Consider the following 19,412-nt stretch of genomic DNA (forward strand, 5'->3'; position numbering starts at 1 on the left):
TCACTCGCGCGCACTAATTTAGAGTATTTTTTTAAAGTCCTCAGTTTTTTGGTATAAATCGTTATCTATAAGGCCGTCACTATATCTTGATTAGAATTGTAAGATTTGGTAAGCAAAAAATGACAAGAATTCCATGTTTTGTAAGCTGAAATACAAAAATTTTCGGCTCGCTCGCTGCGCTCGCTCGCCAGAATTTAAAGATAAGAACAATACGTGAAGATGACGAGGACATATACAAATTTCAGCTCACTCGCGCGCACTAATTTAGAGTATTTTTTAAAGTCCTCAGTTTTTTGGTATAAATCGTTATCTATAAGGCCGTCACTATATCTTGATTAGAATTGTAAGATTTGGTAAGCAAAAAATGACAAGAATTCCATGTTTTGTAAGCTGAAATACAAAAGTCTTCGGCTCGCTCGCTGCGCTCGCTCGCCAAAATCTATCAAAATTCATTACATTTAAATCACCCTCAAAAGTTCCCTTTTAAGTGCTTGAAAAAGGATCATGTGGACTTTGTTTAAAGTCCCTACCGGGATGGTGGTGGGGTTGAACACTTTTTCAGAAATTAGGGGCGCAATTTTCGTGCTTGCCCCGGGCGCCGTTTTCCCTAGATACGCCACTGCCTGTCATGCATAGTGACTTGCTCGACGTAATGCTGCGTTTACACCATGTTCCCGGCAACCACGGCAGCCCGTTTGCCAGAAACGTGCGCCGTGGATAGATGAGACAGTCTTCCGTTTCCCCCTTCTTAATTCTAGTCTTTTTCGGTCCAGTCCTCGCCCCGGTGAACGTATAGCTGTAAAGACCCTGTTCTCACGGCGATTGGTGAGGCTAGACTATCAATATTTTCTGTCGCGTCCCACTACGGACCACCTCTCAGTTTTGTTATGGCATATAACGTGCCGTCATGTCTTGTTGCGTTTACCCCATTTTACTAACAGCATACAAGGTTCCTCATTAGGGTGGGATTTCACGGAGCACGCGAACGATTTGCGAAGGACGCGAATGGCAAAATCCAGCATTCGTATTTTAGTCTGCAAAAGATCGCCAAACGAACGTGAGGGTTCGGAAGCGTCGTCATTTGTTCGCGAATGTCGTTTTTACTTCGGCGAGAATTTCAAAAAAGTTTGAAATTTTTTGCGAACCTTTTCCGCACACTTGGTCGTGATTTGCTCGTGAATTGTTCTCGAAAGTGTCTTTAAAGCCTCGTCATTAATATGCGCAAGACCTTCGCAAGACACGCGTGATGTTCGCAAAATGTTCGTGAAACCCCAAACAGACTCCGAAACTTTGGAGAATGTCTCGCGTATGTTACGCGAAATCTGCGAAGTTTTTCCGATCATTTTACGACGTAATCGCAAACTGTTCGCGTACCTTTTGAGATATTCTTGCGAACGTTTAGCGCACGTTTGGGGGATGTATGACCTATACGTTCTCTACAAATAAAAATCGTAACATACATCTAAACATCAAACAATTATCAACAACTATAGTAACAAAAGAAATTAAAACTAGCAAGAAGAAGTAAATGTTTGATATGCAAAAAAAAAAAAAAAAAATCGTAGAATACACTTAAAATTAATCTAAAGTATGTGAAATTTCATTTGAACTATAGAGATTATGTGTTGGAGGAACTGCAAAAAAAAAAAAAAAAAAAGATCAAAGGCTTTACTAGTGGAGATATGTCCTAGGAAAAAAATGTAGGCAAGCACACGATAGAGAAATGAGAGAAAAAGAAAGGAGAAATAGAGGAAAGAAAAAAATTCAACTCAAGACAGCTTCCACCTCTCCTAGGGTACATTTTCTCCCATGATTATTGAAAATTTTTCGTTGTTCGCATTTCCGTCGCGTGTTCTTCGTGTACGTAACATGCTGTACTTTAGCAATGATACACACGACATTCGCACATACGTCGTGGAAACTTCGCACAAATTGCTCAAGAATATTTTTCGGCTTCATTGTCGGAAAACATTCGGAGAAAAACTTTTCCGAATGTTGGATTTTGTCATTCGCGTCCTTCGCAAATCGTTCGCGTGCTCCGTGAAATCCCACCCTTAGCACCGGGACTGCTGTGGCAATTTTTTTGACAGTTTACAAATCTGACACGGCATCCGCGGCGAATCACGGCCTGTCACGTTTGCCTATCCCGTCTCACCGCGTTGTCTCATGTCAATCCCGTTTTGTCCACGGTGGCCTGAAACGTAACTGCCGTGGCCGCCGGGATCATGGTGTAAACGCAGCGTAACAATAATCACTTGTGGAATTCATGTCCCAACAAAGAGTGAACTTGCCGAGACGGGTTATACCAGAAGGGTGATGTTCGTTATTCCGAAAATGAAATAGGCCCTATACTGTTCATTATTCCGAAGATACGTTTTTCCGAAACACCAATATTACTTCCCCTATACACTGATTTGGATGTTCCTTAGTCTGAAAATTAACAAGGGTTCTTTACTCCGAACAAAATTAGCGTTATTCCGAAGGTTCATGATTTCGAAAATGAAATGAAAGGTTCGTTGTTCGGAACGCTCTAAAATGAAATGATAAATTAACATTTTGAATGTTAACTCCTCTATCCCTCAAACTGTTTGATTTTAATAATCAACACTCAAAATATTGGATTTACCATTTCTGAAATGGTGAGTTCAACATTTTGTGTGCAGAATTTAATATTTTGAATGTTGGAGGAGTAACAACATTTACAATGTTGATTTAGCATTTTAATTTTTAGAGTGAAGGTTCGTTAAACTGAACATGAAAAGAAGGCGACTGACCAACCTTCGGAATAACGAACCTTACTTCATTATCTGATTGACGAACCTTCGGAATAATGAACCTTATTTCATTTTCAGATTAACAAACCCTAAACAAATAATGTTTCGTTTTCGGAATTACGAACCTACGGAACAGAGATGATGACGACGACGACGACGATGATGATGATGATGATGATGTTGATGATGATAATAATAATAATAATAATAATAATAATAATAATAATAATAATAATAATAATAATAATAAAAATAATAATACTAAAATAATAATAATATTAAATAATAATAATAATAAAATAATAATAATAATAATAATAACAAAAGCTGCAATATTTATACAAGGAAAAACACCCAATATTTGTTGCCTGCCAAAGCCTGTCCAAACTGCTGTCACCAGTTTGGTCTTTGAACAGGGGCCGTGGAATATTTGTTAAGTGTGTGTGTGTGGGGGGGGGGGGGATTTAATTTTTCCTTTTACATCCAAAATTGTTCTAAAATTACAGAATTTTCCATTTTTCAATGGGAGCCATTATATCCCTGAGAATCCAACGATGACACATATAAATAAAGAGGATATCACACACAATATTACCTGCTTTAGCAATTTAAAATGTAGGGTTTTCATCTAACTACTGAAGTTTGTTTGTTTTTTTTTATGTAAAAAAATGTTATCTTTTTGTCATGCAAGATAAGTGTTAAACATCAAAGCTCTGCACAATTGCACAACAATGCACTTAATCAACAGCTGAGATATACTGTACAGACACCTCTGTCTTTGACAAATCAGTAGGGACTGAAGAAAAAGGTTCTAGTTAGAGGAAATTTGACCTATGAGGGGTCAAAAACAAGGAATGGGAGCTTATACAACAGATACAGTCAACTTAGGCAATCACTTGACTTCTATGACTTCTACTAAGGCAGAGTTGACTGTAAAACAACTTTCGTAACAACCAGCTGGTGAAAGCAATGAAAACACCGCATTATTGTATGATATGTCACATATTCACTTTATTGACAATCACTACATTCATACATAATTTGAGGCACACACAAAACTTTTTTATCACAAAAAGAGAAAAAAATCCATACTGCACCATGGATGCCATTTTAATGGGAATAAAAGCAACATAAATTTACACCTTTGTGGCGAATTTTACGGGTGGTTTTTACTGAATTGTAGCCAATATTGTTTTTACATCTCCACATGACAGTACTGGGTATACGTGCTGCAGCGAAGACATTTCAAATAACACTCGATAATGTACATGTACATGTCCATGTACTTATTACAAATGGGCCTATGTACCTGTACCATCATGGACTTAGCGTGTCAGAAGTCGACAAGAACGTGACTCTAGGACTATAGGTGCCTAAGTTATAGTCTACTCAAGAATATAAGACTTTTGCTATGCCATGCCAAAGATGAGACTGAACGACATTTTCACTTTACACTTAAGAGACAGAAGGGTATTAGTCCACAGAAGAGGTTTGCATTATTTGACAGGTGTTACTTGGGATGCTTCCTACCACTTTGTGCTGGTCGTCATGGTGACTAGTGGGTCAGTACATGCTAGATGCAGAATGGGACTTTTTACAATGCAAGTGTGGATCAACTCACTCATTTTGTACAAGACTGACCGAGTGATGGACAGGATTATCAATGGCAGAGACACGTTCCTTCACGTGTGGCTGTGTGAGGCAAGTACAACAACCTACCCCTTTGCAGAACCCATTATTTCCATGCTGCTGCATCGTGCTTTTCGCAACATTTGGATATCCAAGCCCCAGTTAGAAAGCAAATTATTGCAGCTAAACATTTGGTGATGATTATTGTTACTGTAGCTGCTGTAAGCAATGGTTCATTCTACCGAAGCTGATACTGTACATACGTGTATTTTTTTTTTTAATGCATGTGCCCTGAAGCTGCAAAACTGAAAGAAAAAAAAAAGGGGGGAATAAAAACTGAGGTTGCACTGATTTAACATTTGACTCTTACAGCACCACAAACTGGTGCGTAATGAGATACGTCTCTCGATTTGCAAGCGGACTGACGTTTCAATTCTTGCGTCTTCACCAGAATTTAGTCCATTATCTAGCTGCATCACAATCAAAACTTATTCTGAAAGCTCTGTCAACGGAGCACCTTAGCAGGCATGCAAGACACTTCTTCCCCCTGATCTTGAATACATGATCCCTCATGGAGGACAGGGTATGCACACACTATGAGTAAATGAATGATAAGAAAAACAAGACCATGAGAAATGTTTTGGACTGAAATGAGGATGAAAATTTCAGTTTTAGTCGTAGAAAAAAAAATCTTTGGAAACATTTCAAGGACCCAAGAGCCTTCGCTTCGAGTACATCAATGTATAAACACATCGATGTAATAAATAGGTGACACCATACAGTCACAATGGTATTAAACTGTGGTAACATAATACTTAATGAATTAATTTCAAGATCTGTACATTATTAATCATCCAGTTAATTTTGATAGCAACAATTTCATTAGGTGAACAATTTGATGAATAACAAAAGATACCATGGGTAGATTCCTGCTGATGTCTCTGTCTCAAAAAAAAAAAAAAATAATGCCACAACCTTTACAAACATCTGATTACACAATATCAAATGATTTCATCTCTACATTACAAGAGGGTCTATCTCTTGTATCTCAATTTTCATAATTGTATCAATTCCTGGCATCATCATCATGAGTTGGGCTTGCAGAAAGGAACTACATATGGGTAAGTAAGAGGCAGAAGGGCACTAAAGCATCAAATTTTCACTGGAACTGATACTGCCTCCTTAATTGGCAATATTTCAGGATAAAGCTCATGGGACTATATCTCCCTTGTCTACCACATATATCTGATTACAATGCTTATAACTTCTTTTTTTTTCAAATCTTATGACACACCCACTTTATGTATATGAATATTGATAGATCCTATAATATGATTTTGCAGGTTTGACTCAATTAGCGCTGAGGATAATAGGCAATCACAATCTGACCAAACAACAACCTTAACACAGATATATTTGCTTTGTTTTCATCCTAAAAACACACACTGGCATTGTAAAGACTAATAACAGAAACTCTTTCTGATTCGATATGAACATGGTTGATATTCACATATTATGGCATGCAGTATCAAGCCAGATAATATACTCTGGCAAGCTATAATTTCTACACTAGAAACTTTCAGATATTTTTTTTTTCTTCTTCTTCATCTTTTTGAGAAAGACTTTGGGGAAAAACTAAAAAGGCATTTGATTCTTTGTGATGATATACATCACACCGAGATAGATTGAAATGTAATGCTTGGAAGAATTACCAGTTTAACGATCACCTACCATTAAAACAACAGAATAACAAACTGCAATTTCAACTCTTCACAAGAATATAAATACAGAAAATTGTCTCCTGTTCTATTGACATGTACTACAATCACCAAAGCACATGATCCATGATAATTACAACTGAGGGTTGAGAACAAGTTTTGACCACTGAGACTCTGTAAATCAAACTTTTTTTTATCCATAATGGCATTCGGAAATTGGGAGGCTTTCTGTTTTCTTTCAAGCATCTAGAAACTTGATGTTTCTGCCTAAAAACTATACTCGACTATAAAATAAAACAGACAAGCAATAGTGACATAAAAAAAAAAGAATTGTGAATTGGTTCGATCAAGAGATAAAACCGTACAAAGGTATAAAGCACTACAGAGGAAACACAATGATTTACATATGTTGCCATGGTAACCAATAATGCCTTCCAAGTTTAGAACAATGACAGTTTCATCTCATCGACCACAGACAGTAGTATCTCCAAACTTATACAAGGCTCTACAATGGAGGTGTCTATATCATTAACTATCAGTTACAAGAAATTGGACATCGCCCAGGCGCAAATCACTGCAGGGATACGGAGTTCATGGCCACTTTTCCATCTGGGCATCCTCACATGGCCATGCACTGGGTGATGAACTGCAGAAACAAGGAAGAAAAAAAATGGAATAGAATGGAAAGGGGAGGAATTTTATCATATTCAAAGAGAAAATAGCAAGGTTTATTGATCACAACATATTCATGCTACACTGATCTGTGACAAAGGGTGGTGAGTAAATAAGACAGACGCATTCATTTTATAAAGTACAATACAAGTATATGCAACTACCTTACTTTCCATTGACCTTACGCTTCAGGTAACCACTACGAAATGGCTTGTTTTTCATCAACCCTTCATATTTCGTGTAAAACTGTTGGGATAATCACCCGTTTAGGCTCCGTCATTAATCACGAGGAAACATTCAACACCCCACAGGCTTGTGGTCCCACTGCTCTAAAAGCGTGTGATGAAATTCATCACATTCACGCATGTGATCATTTTAATTTCTTAACTACACTATAAAACAAGTATGTACTGTGGATCGAGAGCAGTCCATACCTTGCCAGATTTGGCTTTCATTAGCAGAATAAAATAAGTTAATCAGAATGGGAGAGGTTTTATCAAACCTGGACCAACAATCTTTAAAAGAATTACATTTAGATTTCAGAAGTTTTCATAAAGCGATGATATGATTCATAATCATATATTCAAAGTGACAAAGGTGAAGATGCCGACAACTTACACATCTCCTTAAGTTCACCAAAATTATGGAATAATCTCCCTCTGTTTGTAAGGCCCACAGCTACAATTTAAAACCAGGCAAAAAACTTCTTTTGAATAATACTACTTCATGGTTGGTCTGAATTACGCATGTCGTCACTATTATTTGTAATGCGCAGTAGAGTATATTATAGCAGCTGCGTAATATAAATGTCCTTTATTATGATTGGTATTATTGGCATGAATACCCCATGGAAATATTAAATGTATCACATTATTGCTGTCTCATAACCACTTAGCTACCATAATTTCTCGTGAGAAAAGCAGTAATAGCTGTTGAATCTTTGAGCAAAATCATGATGTTAATAACACCATTGTGAATGAATCGAATAGCAGAATAGTGAGGTGATGAAACCATAGCTCCTTCCAATTTGCACATGACTATATTTATAAAAAAATGCGCAAAGCTTTGAAATACCAGGACCTTATTAGGGTGGTTTTTTTTCTAACTTTGATAATGATAAAATTCAACCATTCTGTCCATCTGAGCTCATCCTATCTATGAAAGTCATCATGAATTTGGTCTGGAATGCAACTTTGCAAGTATGTGCCAGAAAAAGAAAAAAAAAAAATGTGTGCCTCGTATGTAAGTTTGTTTGTCTGTCTTTAAGTGTTTTGGAGGGCATGGGGCAAGAGGCTCAGCAGTTTACAAAGAGGGAGAAATGCTTTGTGTGCATTTTCAGAGCTGCCAACCTTTGTAGATCATGAAAGTTACTGATGCAAGATTACTACAATATTGTCAAGGCAACAGTCGTAACTTGGTTAAAATATGGGAAAATTGCAAGTAGGTGTATTACGCATGCTGAATAACAAGAAAATATATGTCTTTCACTTGATGCCACATTTTCTTTTGTCTGCTGAAGAAAAACATACTTTACTGTGAAAACATGCAAATTTGCAGATCTGCACTTTGTCGCATAGTGAATTCAGCCTGGGTCCCAAAATCTTACATGTGTGTGTGTGTGTGTGTGTGTGTGTGTTTGTACGAGTGTGAATTTGTTTGGATTTTATGTTGTATTTTGTTTATAGCCTCTTGTTTGAATATGTTTTGTAGTGTGCTGATATTGAAATAGGTAATCTGATTCCTTTCATATAGATTACAACAGAATTCTTTTCTATTTGACATCTTGTCACAGTTAGAAAAATTTTAGAGTTTAATATAGGATGAGATGGCTGGATTAATGACAGAGAAATAAGATAAGAAAAAAATAATCTTCGTTTCAATGTAAAACCAGGAACATTCACTGCATGAATCTTTCCAAATTAGAACTGCAAGCTTTTTTTTTTTTTTTTGTCAGCAGGAAAATTGTGCAAATTTCTGATCACAACAAAATTAACCCATTGAGGACGGTTTGATTTTGCTACAACACGCATTTCCCATAGACACCTGCCCGAGTATACTCGGGACTCGTCCTCAACGGGTTAAGAGCATACTACCTGTACTGGGGTCCGTTTCATGAAAGTCTCAAGAAAGGCTTTTTGCTCATAAGACAAACTTTTGACAGACTTCATGAAATGGGTTTTACTTCTCTTTGAAAGTCTCTCATAGCTACATATGAGCGACTTTGGCCGTTCTGAGATTTATGTAAAGACTCTTTGTGATGACTTCGTGAAACGTCCCACTGATCATGTTGACAAAAATTTTTGCATTCATTTTACTTCTGCAAATTGCGGCTTCTCGCAAAGTTAGAAGAAGTTTAGTATGCATGTGAAAGTTTCATGTGCAAGAAAACTTCCTGTATTTGTATTATGATGGCAACACTGATTAATGACCACGCCAAGAACAAACTTGGCAAATATGATATCAAATTTCAATCAGAGTGTCAAAATGCAGCTCTGTGATTGGTCAACAGTGAAAGACAAAGTAAATGAAAGGATGAAAAGAAAACAATGCATTATCGAAGCCCCTGCTAGACAGGATGAAACCAATAATTTGCATTTTGGTCGCTACATTTGTGACAAAAACCCGACATAATGCACAATGACAGAGCCAGTAAGAAAGTATGTGAACCCATCAATAGCTTTTTAAACATGCTTCCTCATGAACCAGTGTGAATCACATACATACACAGACACAAAGCAATGAAAATGACAGCAGTTAAAGAGCAAAAGTAATAATGCCAACTTTGTGAACAGCATTGGAATATTTTAAAGGGATGGAATGGTGCATTTTTGTTTGTGTGCATGTGGAAAAACAGTATTTTCACCTTTCCTGCAACAGACATACTATGTGTAGTTATATAACTCGGGAAACACAATATTTTCCACGACACCTACGATGTTCTTGGCAAAAAAGAAAAAGAAAAAAGAATAACAATGAATCTCTTTGCAAACTACTACACAAAAAAAGTAAGAGTTAATGTCTCTGTGAAAACATACTGGAAAAAAAATGCATAACTTTCAATGTTTGTACAGAAATAAAACCAATTCATCTGCCACCCACAGTCTACTAGGTTAACTCCAAATTTCAAACATCTCAATGGTCTTTTACCCTTGAGATTTCAGGCAACTAATTAGAAACCAATCTAACCACCTCATTTATACCTTATCTAGCATACTTGGGTCAGGTACATTTTGTACCAAGAAAATCTAGTGCAAGTTTTTTCTTAAAATCTTGATATCACAACACACAGATGGACAGACAAACAAAAAAACCTAATGCATCAGGCACCCTTCATAGTGGATGTCTAAAAAAAAAAGAAACTACCACTTGACAGTTTATCATCTGCATTACATATTACTGCAAAACACGATATTTCCGTGGCATGAAATTTTCGCGAATTGGAGTCGACAGCCTTTTTTGTGACATGAAATTTTCGCAAGTTGCCTCTAACATTCAATGCATAATAGTGTAGAGAAGAACTTTCGTGTGCATTTTAATTTCGCAAATATTGGCTCTCGCGAAATTTGCGAAATTAAAATGCACGCGAACATTCTTCGTTTTACAGTTTAATCCTCAACATTATTATTTTTTGGGGGGGAGGGGGGGGTAGCTTACGCTCAACTTTTTTGTTTTGTAGTGAGTGTCAATGAATCTCCAGTTGTGTGTGCTACAACACCAACATGCAGATGCAAGATGTACATGTGCATCGAAAGCAGACTGTGGTATAAAAACCGACTTCTGATGAGAGCACAAGAATTTCTACAATTCTATGCACACACCTGCTAATCATGCAGAATGCTGCCCTAATATACAATGAGCACTAACAAACAAAAGTTATGTGTTAATGGATGGACTGTGGCAGTACTACATGTATTTTTTTTTTTTTTTTCTGTGGGGGGTTGGTAGGCAGGGAAGGGGAAAAGGAGGGCATGAAGAAGTTCATAGAGGGTAAATGTTACCACAGATTTCACAAGGACTAAAGGAAAATGGGTAAAAAAACTAAATGCACATGTGCTACAGAGAAAAAAAAAGAAGAAAAATAGATGATAAGGAAAAAGAAGAGGAAGGCAAAGGAGAAGAAGAAAATGACGGAGGAGGAGAAGAAAAAGAAGCCCTGGGTAGAACAGGAAGAATAAAAAAAAAGAGGAGAAAGAAGATGAAGATGATGAACAACAGACAAGTAGAATACGGACAAGAACATAAAACAGAAATAGAGAAAAAGAAGAAAAAAAATCAATGATAAGAAGAAGAAACCATGGATACAGAATGGACAGACACCCAGAATATGAATTCCAGTCCATCAACATGGTTAGTTCATGCACTCTGCTATGGTACATATCCCTCATTCCCAGGACACCATGGGATATTCAAAAATGTGATGTGTGATGCATACAATGCATAAAGCACCCATGTCAAGTAATTTGGCAGAGTCATGCTCCGAGTATGACACTGATGGCCACTATATCTGAGTCACTCAAACTCTGTATTGCCCAACTTTTTTTTTTTTTTTTTTTGAATAGCATAAAACTTTGCACAATTACTACATCCTTGTCTAGAATTGGATGGGAGCTACACAGAGAATTTTCTCATTTGGATGTTCATTAGGCAATAGATACAACTTTGTAAAATGTATGTCCAAGATCAACTCTGCAAACCTTTTTTTTTTTCCTTTCTGCAATACATAGAACATTTTGCAAGTACAATATTTCATGAATCTAGGCTAGTGAATCATATTTTGCAAGTGGCTGAATTTGAGACTGAGAACCAGTCTCAGAACCAGATGAAATGAGAAATACAATGTATTGTATTTTTCTATTCAAGAGATAGAAAAGTTAGTGATTTTCCACCTTGGCAATTACATACACTGCATGATTACTGCTACTTCTACTCCTGTGGACACATGTGCTAGTAGAAGCTTAACAATGCATGTTGGATAGGTGTGTGTGTGTGTGTGTGTGTGTGTGTGTGTGTGTGTGTTTGTGTCTGTGCATCTGTGTGTGCAAATGTGTGCTTTGTTAGTGTCCTTTTACTTGATTCCTACAAGGCACATATTGATGCAAGCTTGTGACCAATATGGCTCTTTATAAGTTTATTTTTCTTTTTTTTTTGTGACAGCACCTCTTACTATGGCTTGCTGAGTTTTATCTGTCTTAAAGGGTGTGTACAGTTCTGGTCGAGGTGAGGATTTAGCTTTTAACATTTTGCAAGATATTCAGAAACCACTCTATGAGATGTCAAAGAGCATGCAGTTCTAAGGGGTATCAAAAGTTTATTTGATGAAAATCGTTTTGAAATGGCTGAGATATCCAAAAACAAGGTGAAACAAAGAGATCCTAATAAAGTTGTGGCATGTCGCCTTTTATTATTAGCACTTTTTTGGATATCTCAGCCATTTGAAAACCAATTTTCATCAAATAAACATTGAATCCTTCTTAAAATTACATGCTCTTTCATATTTCATAAGAGGCTTTTCATTATCTCACTTAGGAATGTTCAAAACATGAATCCCCACCTCAACCAGTACTGTACAGTCCCGAAATGCCAGCTTTCTAGCATGCTGATTTGCACGTGCCATCCCTTTCAAAATAATGGACACAATGGAAAGACCACATTCCCCCCCCCCCTCCCCCCCGACAGCTTGTCCAAACTTTAAAGATAATAAAAAGTTTTGGTACCTCAAAAGCTTCTCTGAATTTCCTTGTCTTGGGTTGTGTTTCAGGTTAAAGTATACGTTGTCTGTGAGAATTACTCGCCCCAAAGTGCTCTCATGTCTTAGTAATCATGCAATAATGGTTTCGTACCAGAGCCGACGCTGTACAGCGTCGATAAATATTGTACGAAACCACTGACTGCGACCAGCAGCGTGCAGCCCATTGTACGCATAGCTAATTGCGACCAGCAGCCCCATACGCATAGCGTAATGGGGCTTCGCATTGTAGCATTCAGGATCATGACAGAATTAGTATCGCGGGTAAATGTCAACTTAAAATCCAAAAATTTCTTCGATTTGAAGACTTACCAATCAAGTTGAAGTATTGAAAACCGGCTTCGAACAACGTTTGGTTCTGCCAATAGTCCCTTTCTGTTCGAATTGATGACTGAATGCGACTCGGTCGAGAGGACCTTGGGAGAGCTACATACACTGGATACTATGGCCAGCGCATGCGCACACAAACATCTTATCCGTTCATGGATTTGAAATTTGTGCGCATGTGATGTGTTCGCATGCACTGGCTGTAGTATTCAGTGTACTGTATGTAGCTCTCCTAAGGTCCTGTCGACCGAGTCACATTCAGTCATCAATTCGAACAGAAAGGGACTATAGGCAGAACCAAACGTTGCCCAAAGCCTGTTTTCAATACTTCAACTTAATTGGTAAGTCTTCAAATTGAAGAATTTATGGGATTTTAAGTTGACATTTACCCTGCGATACTAAATCTGTCATGATCCTGAATGCTACAATGCGAAGCCCGATTACGCTATGCGTATGGGACTGCTGGTCGCTATGCGTATGGGGCTGCCGGTCGCAGTTAATTGCATGATTACTAAGACATGAGAGCAATTTGGGGCGAGTAAGTCTCACAGTGTTAGTTATATGAAAGGTACTTTAACCTGAAACACAAACTAAGACAAGGAAATTCAAGGACACTTTTGAGGTACCAAAACTTTTTATTATCTTTAAGCTTATCCAGTGAAATGTTTGAAACAGGTTCTACAATTACTATAAATGACTTGATCATCATTACTATGGATTCTGTATAGGGCCTACCTGTATGACATACTTCGGTTTTCTATAGTAACTGGAGGCGGCATTGAAGAAGGGAGTTTTGTGGTGTGTTCAAATGTGCTGTACAACTCCAAAACAAAATGTCTTCCTACACAACACAAAAGCTTATTTGACCGTGCCCTACCTAGCAACAACTCGTGAATGCTAAGTAATTTGGTCCAGACTTGAATTGGAATACAAGATCCGCAAAAGTTACAAAGAAGGCAAGGAAATTGCAAACTGACTTTAGATCACCTGCAAAAACATTCATATATCAAAATACATTACATGCTCTTCCATTCATGAGTCAATAGTGTTCAAGAAATATGGCCACTGCTGCTAGGATAATTATTTCCAAGGCATGTAACATGCCCATGACCCCTGCATGATATCATATTAACCTGAAGCAAAAAAAAAAAAATGATCTTCATACATACTCGTATGTCCCCCAAAGAAATTACAATGGGATCCTCCGCAATGATAACTTTAACAAGGAAAAGTAGAAATTACGCGGTGCGTAATATATGTCCCCGCCGGAAGTAGCATTCAGTAGCAAAATGTACAATATAGGTAAAAAGATGAAGATCAAAGGTCAAAGAGGTCAAAGGTCAAAATTCTATGTAGAAGTTTTGAAGCCCTCACCTAGTGCCATCACATAAAGCAAACGGAATCGAAATCGGGTTAGAAATGGCGAAGGAGTAGCATTTTGTAGCCAATGTACAATATAGGTAAAAAAATCAAGGTCAAAGGTCAAAGAAGTCAAAGGTCAAAATTCTGTGTAGAAGTTTTGAAGCCCTCACCTAGTGCCATCACATAAAGCAAACGGAATCGAAATCGGGTTAGAAATGGCGAGGGAGTAGCATTTGGTAGGAAAATGTACAATACAGGTCAAAAATCAAGGTCAAAGGTCAAAGAAGTCAAAGGTCAAAATTCTGTGTAGAAGTTTTGAAGCCCTCACCTAGTGCCATCACATAAAGCAAACGGAATCAAAATCGGGTTACAAATGGCGAAGGAGTAGCATTTTGTAGGCAATGTACAATATAGGTCAAAAATCAAGGTCAAAGGTCAAAGAAGTCAAAGGTCAAAATTCTGTGTAGAAGTTTTGAAGCCCTCACCTAGTGCCATCATATAAGGCAAACGGAATCAAAATCGGGTTAGAAATGGCGAAGGAGTAGCATTTTGAAGCAAAATGTACAATATAGGTCAAAGGTCAAGGTCAAAGGTCACAACTGAAATTCTGTATAGAAGTTTCAAAGCTCCCATGTAGTGCTATCATATAAAGCAAACAGAATCAAAATCGGGTTAGAAATGGCGAAGGAGTAGCATTTTGAACATTTTGATCACACACGGACGCACACACGGACACACGGACGGACGGACACACGGACGGACGGACGGACGGACACACGGACACACACACGTACGGAGCCCGTTTCATAGTCCCCTGCTCGAACTCGTTCGGCGGGGACAAAAATAGTGAATCAATCCAAATACAATTTCAGGGCATGAAACTATATCTTATTACCCACATCTTACAGAAAACCCCGTCCGATTTGCTTCAGTGGTCAAAGAGAAATGAGGAGTTTTGTAGAGCATGTCAGGAATTCCTTCCTCCAAGTTCTGTCCATTGTGTTTACACATTAATATGCAGTTCAAAGAGCATACAAGTGCTAAACTTGGAGGAATCAGACCCATAACATGCTATACAATGATCCACATTTCTCTGTGACCACTTAACCAAATTGAATGGGTTTTTCTGCAAAATAAAGCTAAGATGTTATGTTTTAAGACCCTGAAGTAGCACTTAAGACAGATAAATCAAATTGGAAGTTATTAATGCAAAAATCCCATTTGGGGTGGGGGGGGGGCGTACTGTATAATAGTTACAAATTCCCTTGGGCCAAAATCTGTACTACAGCAAATTCTATAATGGTGTATGCTTCCAAAGCAGTGCACTATTCCTGCTATTAAAATCTGAAGCGCCGTTCTCAAGGATGTATTTCAAGGGATCGTACAGTTTCCGATGGGATGAGACTTCAGCTACCTAACCTTTTTTTGAAGATGACTTCTTGAGATAATGAGAAACCTCCAAAAATAGCATGTAATTGTAAGGGGAATTCAAAGTTTAGCTGATAAAAGTTGGTTTTCAAATGACTGAGATATTCAAAATGAAGTGATTACAATAAAAGGTGGGACCCACCTTCTATTAGGATTGCTTTGTTTTACTTTGTTTTTGGATATCTCGGTCATTTCAAAACCAATATTCATCAAATAGAATTTGAATTCCTCATAGAATTGTATGCTCTTTAACATTTCATGTAAGTGGTTTCTATCTCGCAAGAAATTAAAAGCTTAATCCTCATCTCAACCAATACTGTACCAACCCTTAAAATCTAATCCACTAGGGCTGGTCTGAACATGTCACAGACAAGGGTTTGACTGTATTCTTGTTAAATAACATATCACATGCTTGTAAGAAAATCAAAATTGTGCTCTGGTAAATGACAAATCATGCCGATTAACTAAACAATGCATTAAGTTAACTAATATAGTAAACAATGATAACTTTAGTACATATCAAAACTGCATTCCAATCTATATCAACCAAAAAGTATCTAAACTCCCCTTTTGATGCTAGCTGTAAACTTAAAATAAAAAGAGTAAGCATATACATATTAAGTCAGCTGCCACATCCCATTTGCAATCGTACATTTTGCAACATAACTGAAAATATGAAAATGAATATATATATCAGTGAGATATTTGGTACGTACTTCTCTTTTTGTTTTGTTTTTTCAGTCGCCGCTACACTGACATAACATTGGCAATGAACTGTTTGGGGGAAAACAAACAAAAATTGCAACAGTTTCATGATTTGTAAAGATGAAAAGAGCAAGAAAAGAATGCAGTGCAATCAAGATGGATTCTACACTACACACAGACCAAAATAATATGTAAAATAATAAAACACTTGGTACTAGAAGTGATAATCCCTCATACGATGTACATGTTGTAAAATGCATGGATGGTAGTTACTACACGGGAGCACAACCTCATAAAAAATCAAAGCTATTTTCCATGTCACATGACTGATTGGGTGGAGATTTTCATGTGAGATATGATTGCAAATTATCCATCCCTGTTCTGCCTACACTATAAATTATCTGAAAACAGTAGAGCTTTTGGTCATATTTGGGGAAGGAGAGGGATTAGATACATTAAAAAAAAAAAATAAAGAAGCTTCAGTTACAAACTGTGAACGTTTAGTATTGGAGAATAACTAAAATTGGCAACTCTGTACAGTGATCTACGTGTTGAGCAGCTCTCCATTCGTGGCCCTACATCACAAATCCAACAAAAAGTCACCAGATATGAATTTTATTCGTTAAAGTTAAAGGTCCTGTTTACCTTTGGGAACAGTGATTTAAAAAATGTTCAAGATATGACATTTAATGCATACATGTATGCGTAGGTCTGTTGTACCACAAAACATCCCTATCACATAAAATTTTAGCAATAAAGCCTAAAATATAAGGAGATATCTGTATTTTTCTCAATAAACTGTAACTGTAGACGGTTTAGTCTAGAAACATTCTTATTATAACTATTGTTCACATGTATATTTAACAAAACTGTTTTAAAGCACTAATGGTGGGTTTTTGTTTCATCTGCAAATGGTTAATCATGCCTTTAAGGAAATTCTGAAAGAGCAGACTCTAAGCTTTAAAAAGATGTATAACTCAATTCAAATGGACTCTCCTGACCTACCTAAATACTGGAAAGAAAGCACACACTCTAGTGTGAAGTGAGAAAAGAGGCTCTGAAGTATAGGGAGCACTTAATCTTTCAAGCACTTGATCTTTACCAAGCCATGCTAGCTGAGCAATAAATGAGACCAAAAACAGGATGTACACCACCAGAGCAACAACAATTAAGGGATTATCAGCTTAAGTTGAAATTGAGCATGCTCTATCAGCACATTCTGTCCTTGATTAATGCCAAGATTCAAAGCAGTAGCACTATCCTCTCAGAAGTTATTAGAGTTGAAAGTGAAGTGTGTGCAAAGGATTCTCAAGAAATGAATGGGGGCCTCTAAGACATACCTGATAATGCTACTATCCCCCAACCCCTCCCCCCCCCCCAAAAAAAAAAAAAAAAAAAATGGGGGGGGGGGGGTGAAAAAAAAACCCTGCTGAAAATGCACTTTCCCATTCATTTCAAACTTAGGAATAATGTAGAAGAATAGCTCTCTCAGAAAATATGAAAACTCAAAATTGAATTTGTTAACCTGTTTCACCTTTTTTTGAGTCCTCAACTAAAACCAAGGGGTGCAACTTTTATTGGTTTTGTGATGCACGGTCACATTTGGTCACATATAAAAAGGAAATCACCATTTTTGTATTTTTCCCATTAGATTTTTTTTTTCTTAGACAAGTTCTTAGCAAATGATACAAGAAATACATTTATGCATGTCCTGGTCAGTAGATATGTTTTGTCTGTGCCAAATATTTCATAGAAAAGAAAATTAGTGAAATTTTGTGCGTAAAGTAAATGAAGAGTTGTCAACGCCTAAAATCACACACAGAGTTGCCACTCTGTCTTATTCCCTAAACTTTTAACAAAATGCAAGTTTTTTGTTTTTTTATGTTTCTGAATTTTCCCCAAATTTCTGCTGATTTACTTCTGTCAATTTCCTGTTTTCATACAAATCAACATAATTTCAGGATGAATTTCCCTTTAATTCAATTCATTTCAAGATTCAAGTCATTTATTAGCATGCACTAAGGCATAAAAATCTTCTCAACAGTCTCCATTTCAAAATTTCACATGTAAAGGAAAATAAATATATGACATAACTGAAAGGCAAGTAACATAACGCTAAACAAAGTTCATATTGATCATGACAGCATGAATGTCAATCAATATCCTCATAGTCACCACTCTATAAAGACACTGAAAATTGGGTAATCTACCAACATTCCAATGATCACAAGTTTCTAGATATGATGTCCAACTTTGCTCTCAATGTTGTTGCATTTTTGCCATTTATGGATGTTGTGTACTGGTATCTATTGATGAATAGCAAGACATTTGGATTTCAAGCAAGTTTGATATATTGTCCTTTTGACTATGACACCATGATTTGATAACCCAGAATTGCAACGGAGATAATTAATTTGAATTTTTGCATGATACATGCATATGACTGGGTAAGAAAACAAAAAATGCAAACATTATGTATTCTAGAATCCTTTTAAACATAGCTTCCTCACACAATGTGTGCTTGTAGTTGTTGTAGTTGAAATACATGCTGGGAAGAGCACTACTCCAACTGTCACATCAAGTTTTACAAAGCTACAGGTATGTATAGTCCGTATGATGATGTTAGCTGAAATTCTGTCTCCCCTCCCAAAGAAAAAGCTTCGAAATGTAGAGATAGCATTATTTTAAACAAGAACATTCAACTTACAAACACCTCAAAAAGACACAGTGTCTGAAATACTAGTACTAGGATGTGATTAAGACTTGATCTTCAACTAAAGATTCTTACACAACAATAGTCTGATGCATGCATGCACACATGCTAGACAGAAAATGTTTGAAGCCCACAGCAAAAAGCCATAAAATATCAGTATCGCACAGCTTACACAAAGTCACATATTTATCTATGTTGCAAAGTGGATACAATGGCACCAGCAACGTACAGTACATAAAGAAAGCAGACAAGAAATACTACCACATGGCCAAAAAGACACTAAGCATTGTCAGTATAGGGTAAATGTGATCCACACTGACTCAGAATCACTCCAAAAA

The 19,412-nt window shown here is 37.0% G+C and overlaps 1 protein-coding gene across 2 annotated transcripts in view; it reads right to left on the reverse strand.

Moving 5' to 3' along the window:
• Positions 1 to 3,690: 3,690 nt before the first annotated feature.
• The window catches only part of LOC140243269 (sorcin-like), a 40,700-nt gene continuing 24,978 nt past the window's right edge, over positions 3,691 to 19,412 (reverse strand). Inside the window, exons 9-10 of one of the 2 annotated variants that reach the window (XM_072322938.1) lie at positions 16,373 to 16,430; positions 3,691 to 6,767 (exon numbers count right to left, since the gene is read on the reverse strand). In XM_072322938.1, coding sequence (XP_072179039.1) covers positions 16,404 to 16,430 — 27 coding nt within the window. In that variant the 3' untranslated portion in view covers positions 3,691 to 6,767; positions 16,373 to 16,403. The remainder of the gene's footprint in view (positions 6,768 to 16,372; positions 16,431 to 19,412) is intronic. The other variant, XM_072322939.1, reaches the window with a different exon arrangement.

Source organism: Diadema setosum, chromosome 20 (assembly GCF_964275005.1).
Source record: "Diadema setosum chromosome 20, eeDiaSeto1, whole genome shotgun sequence".
In the NCBI taxonomy this organism is placed as follows: Eukaryota; Metazoa; Echinodermata; class Echinoidea; order Diadematoida; family Diadematidae; genus Diadema; species Diadema setosum.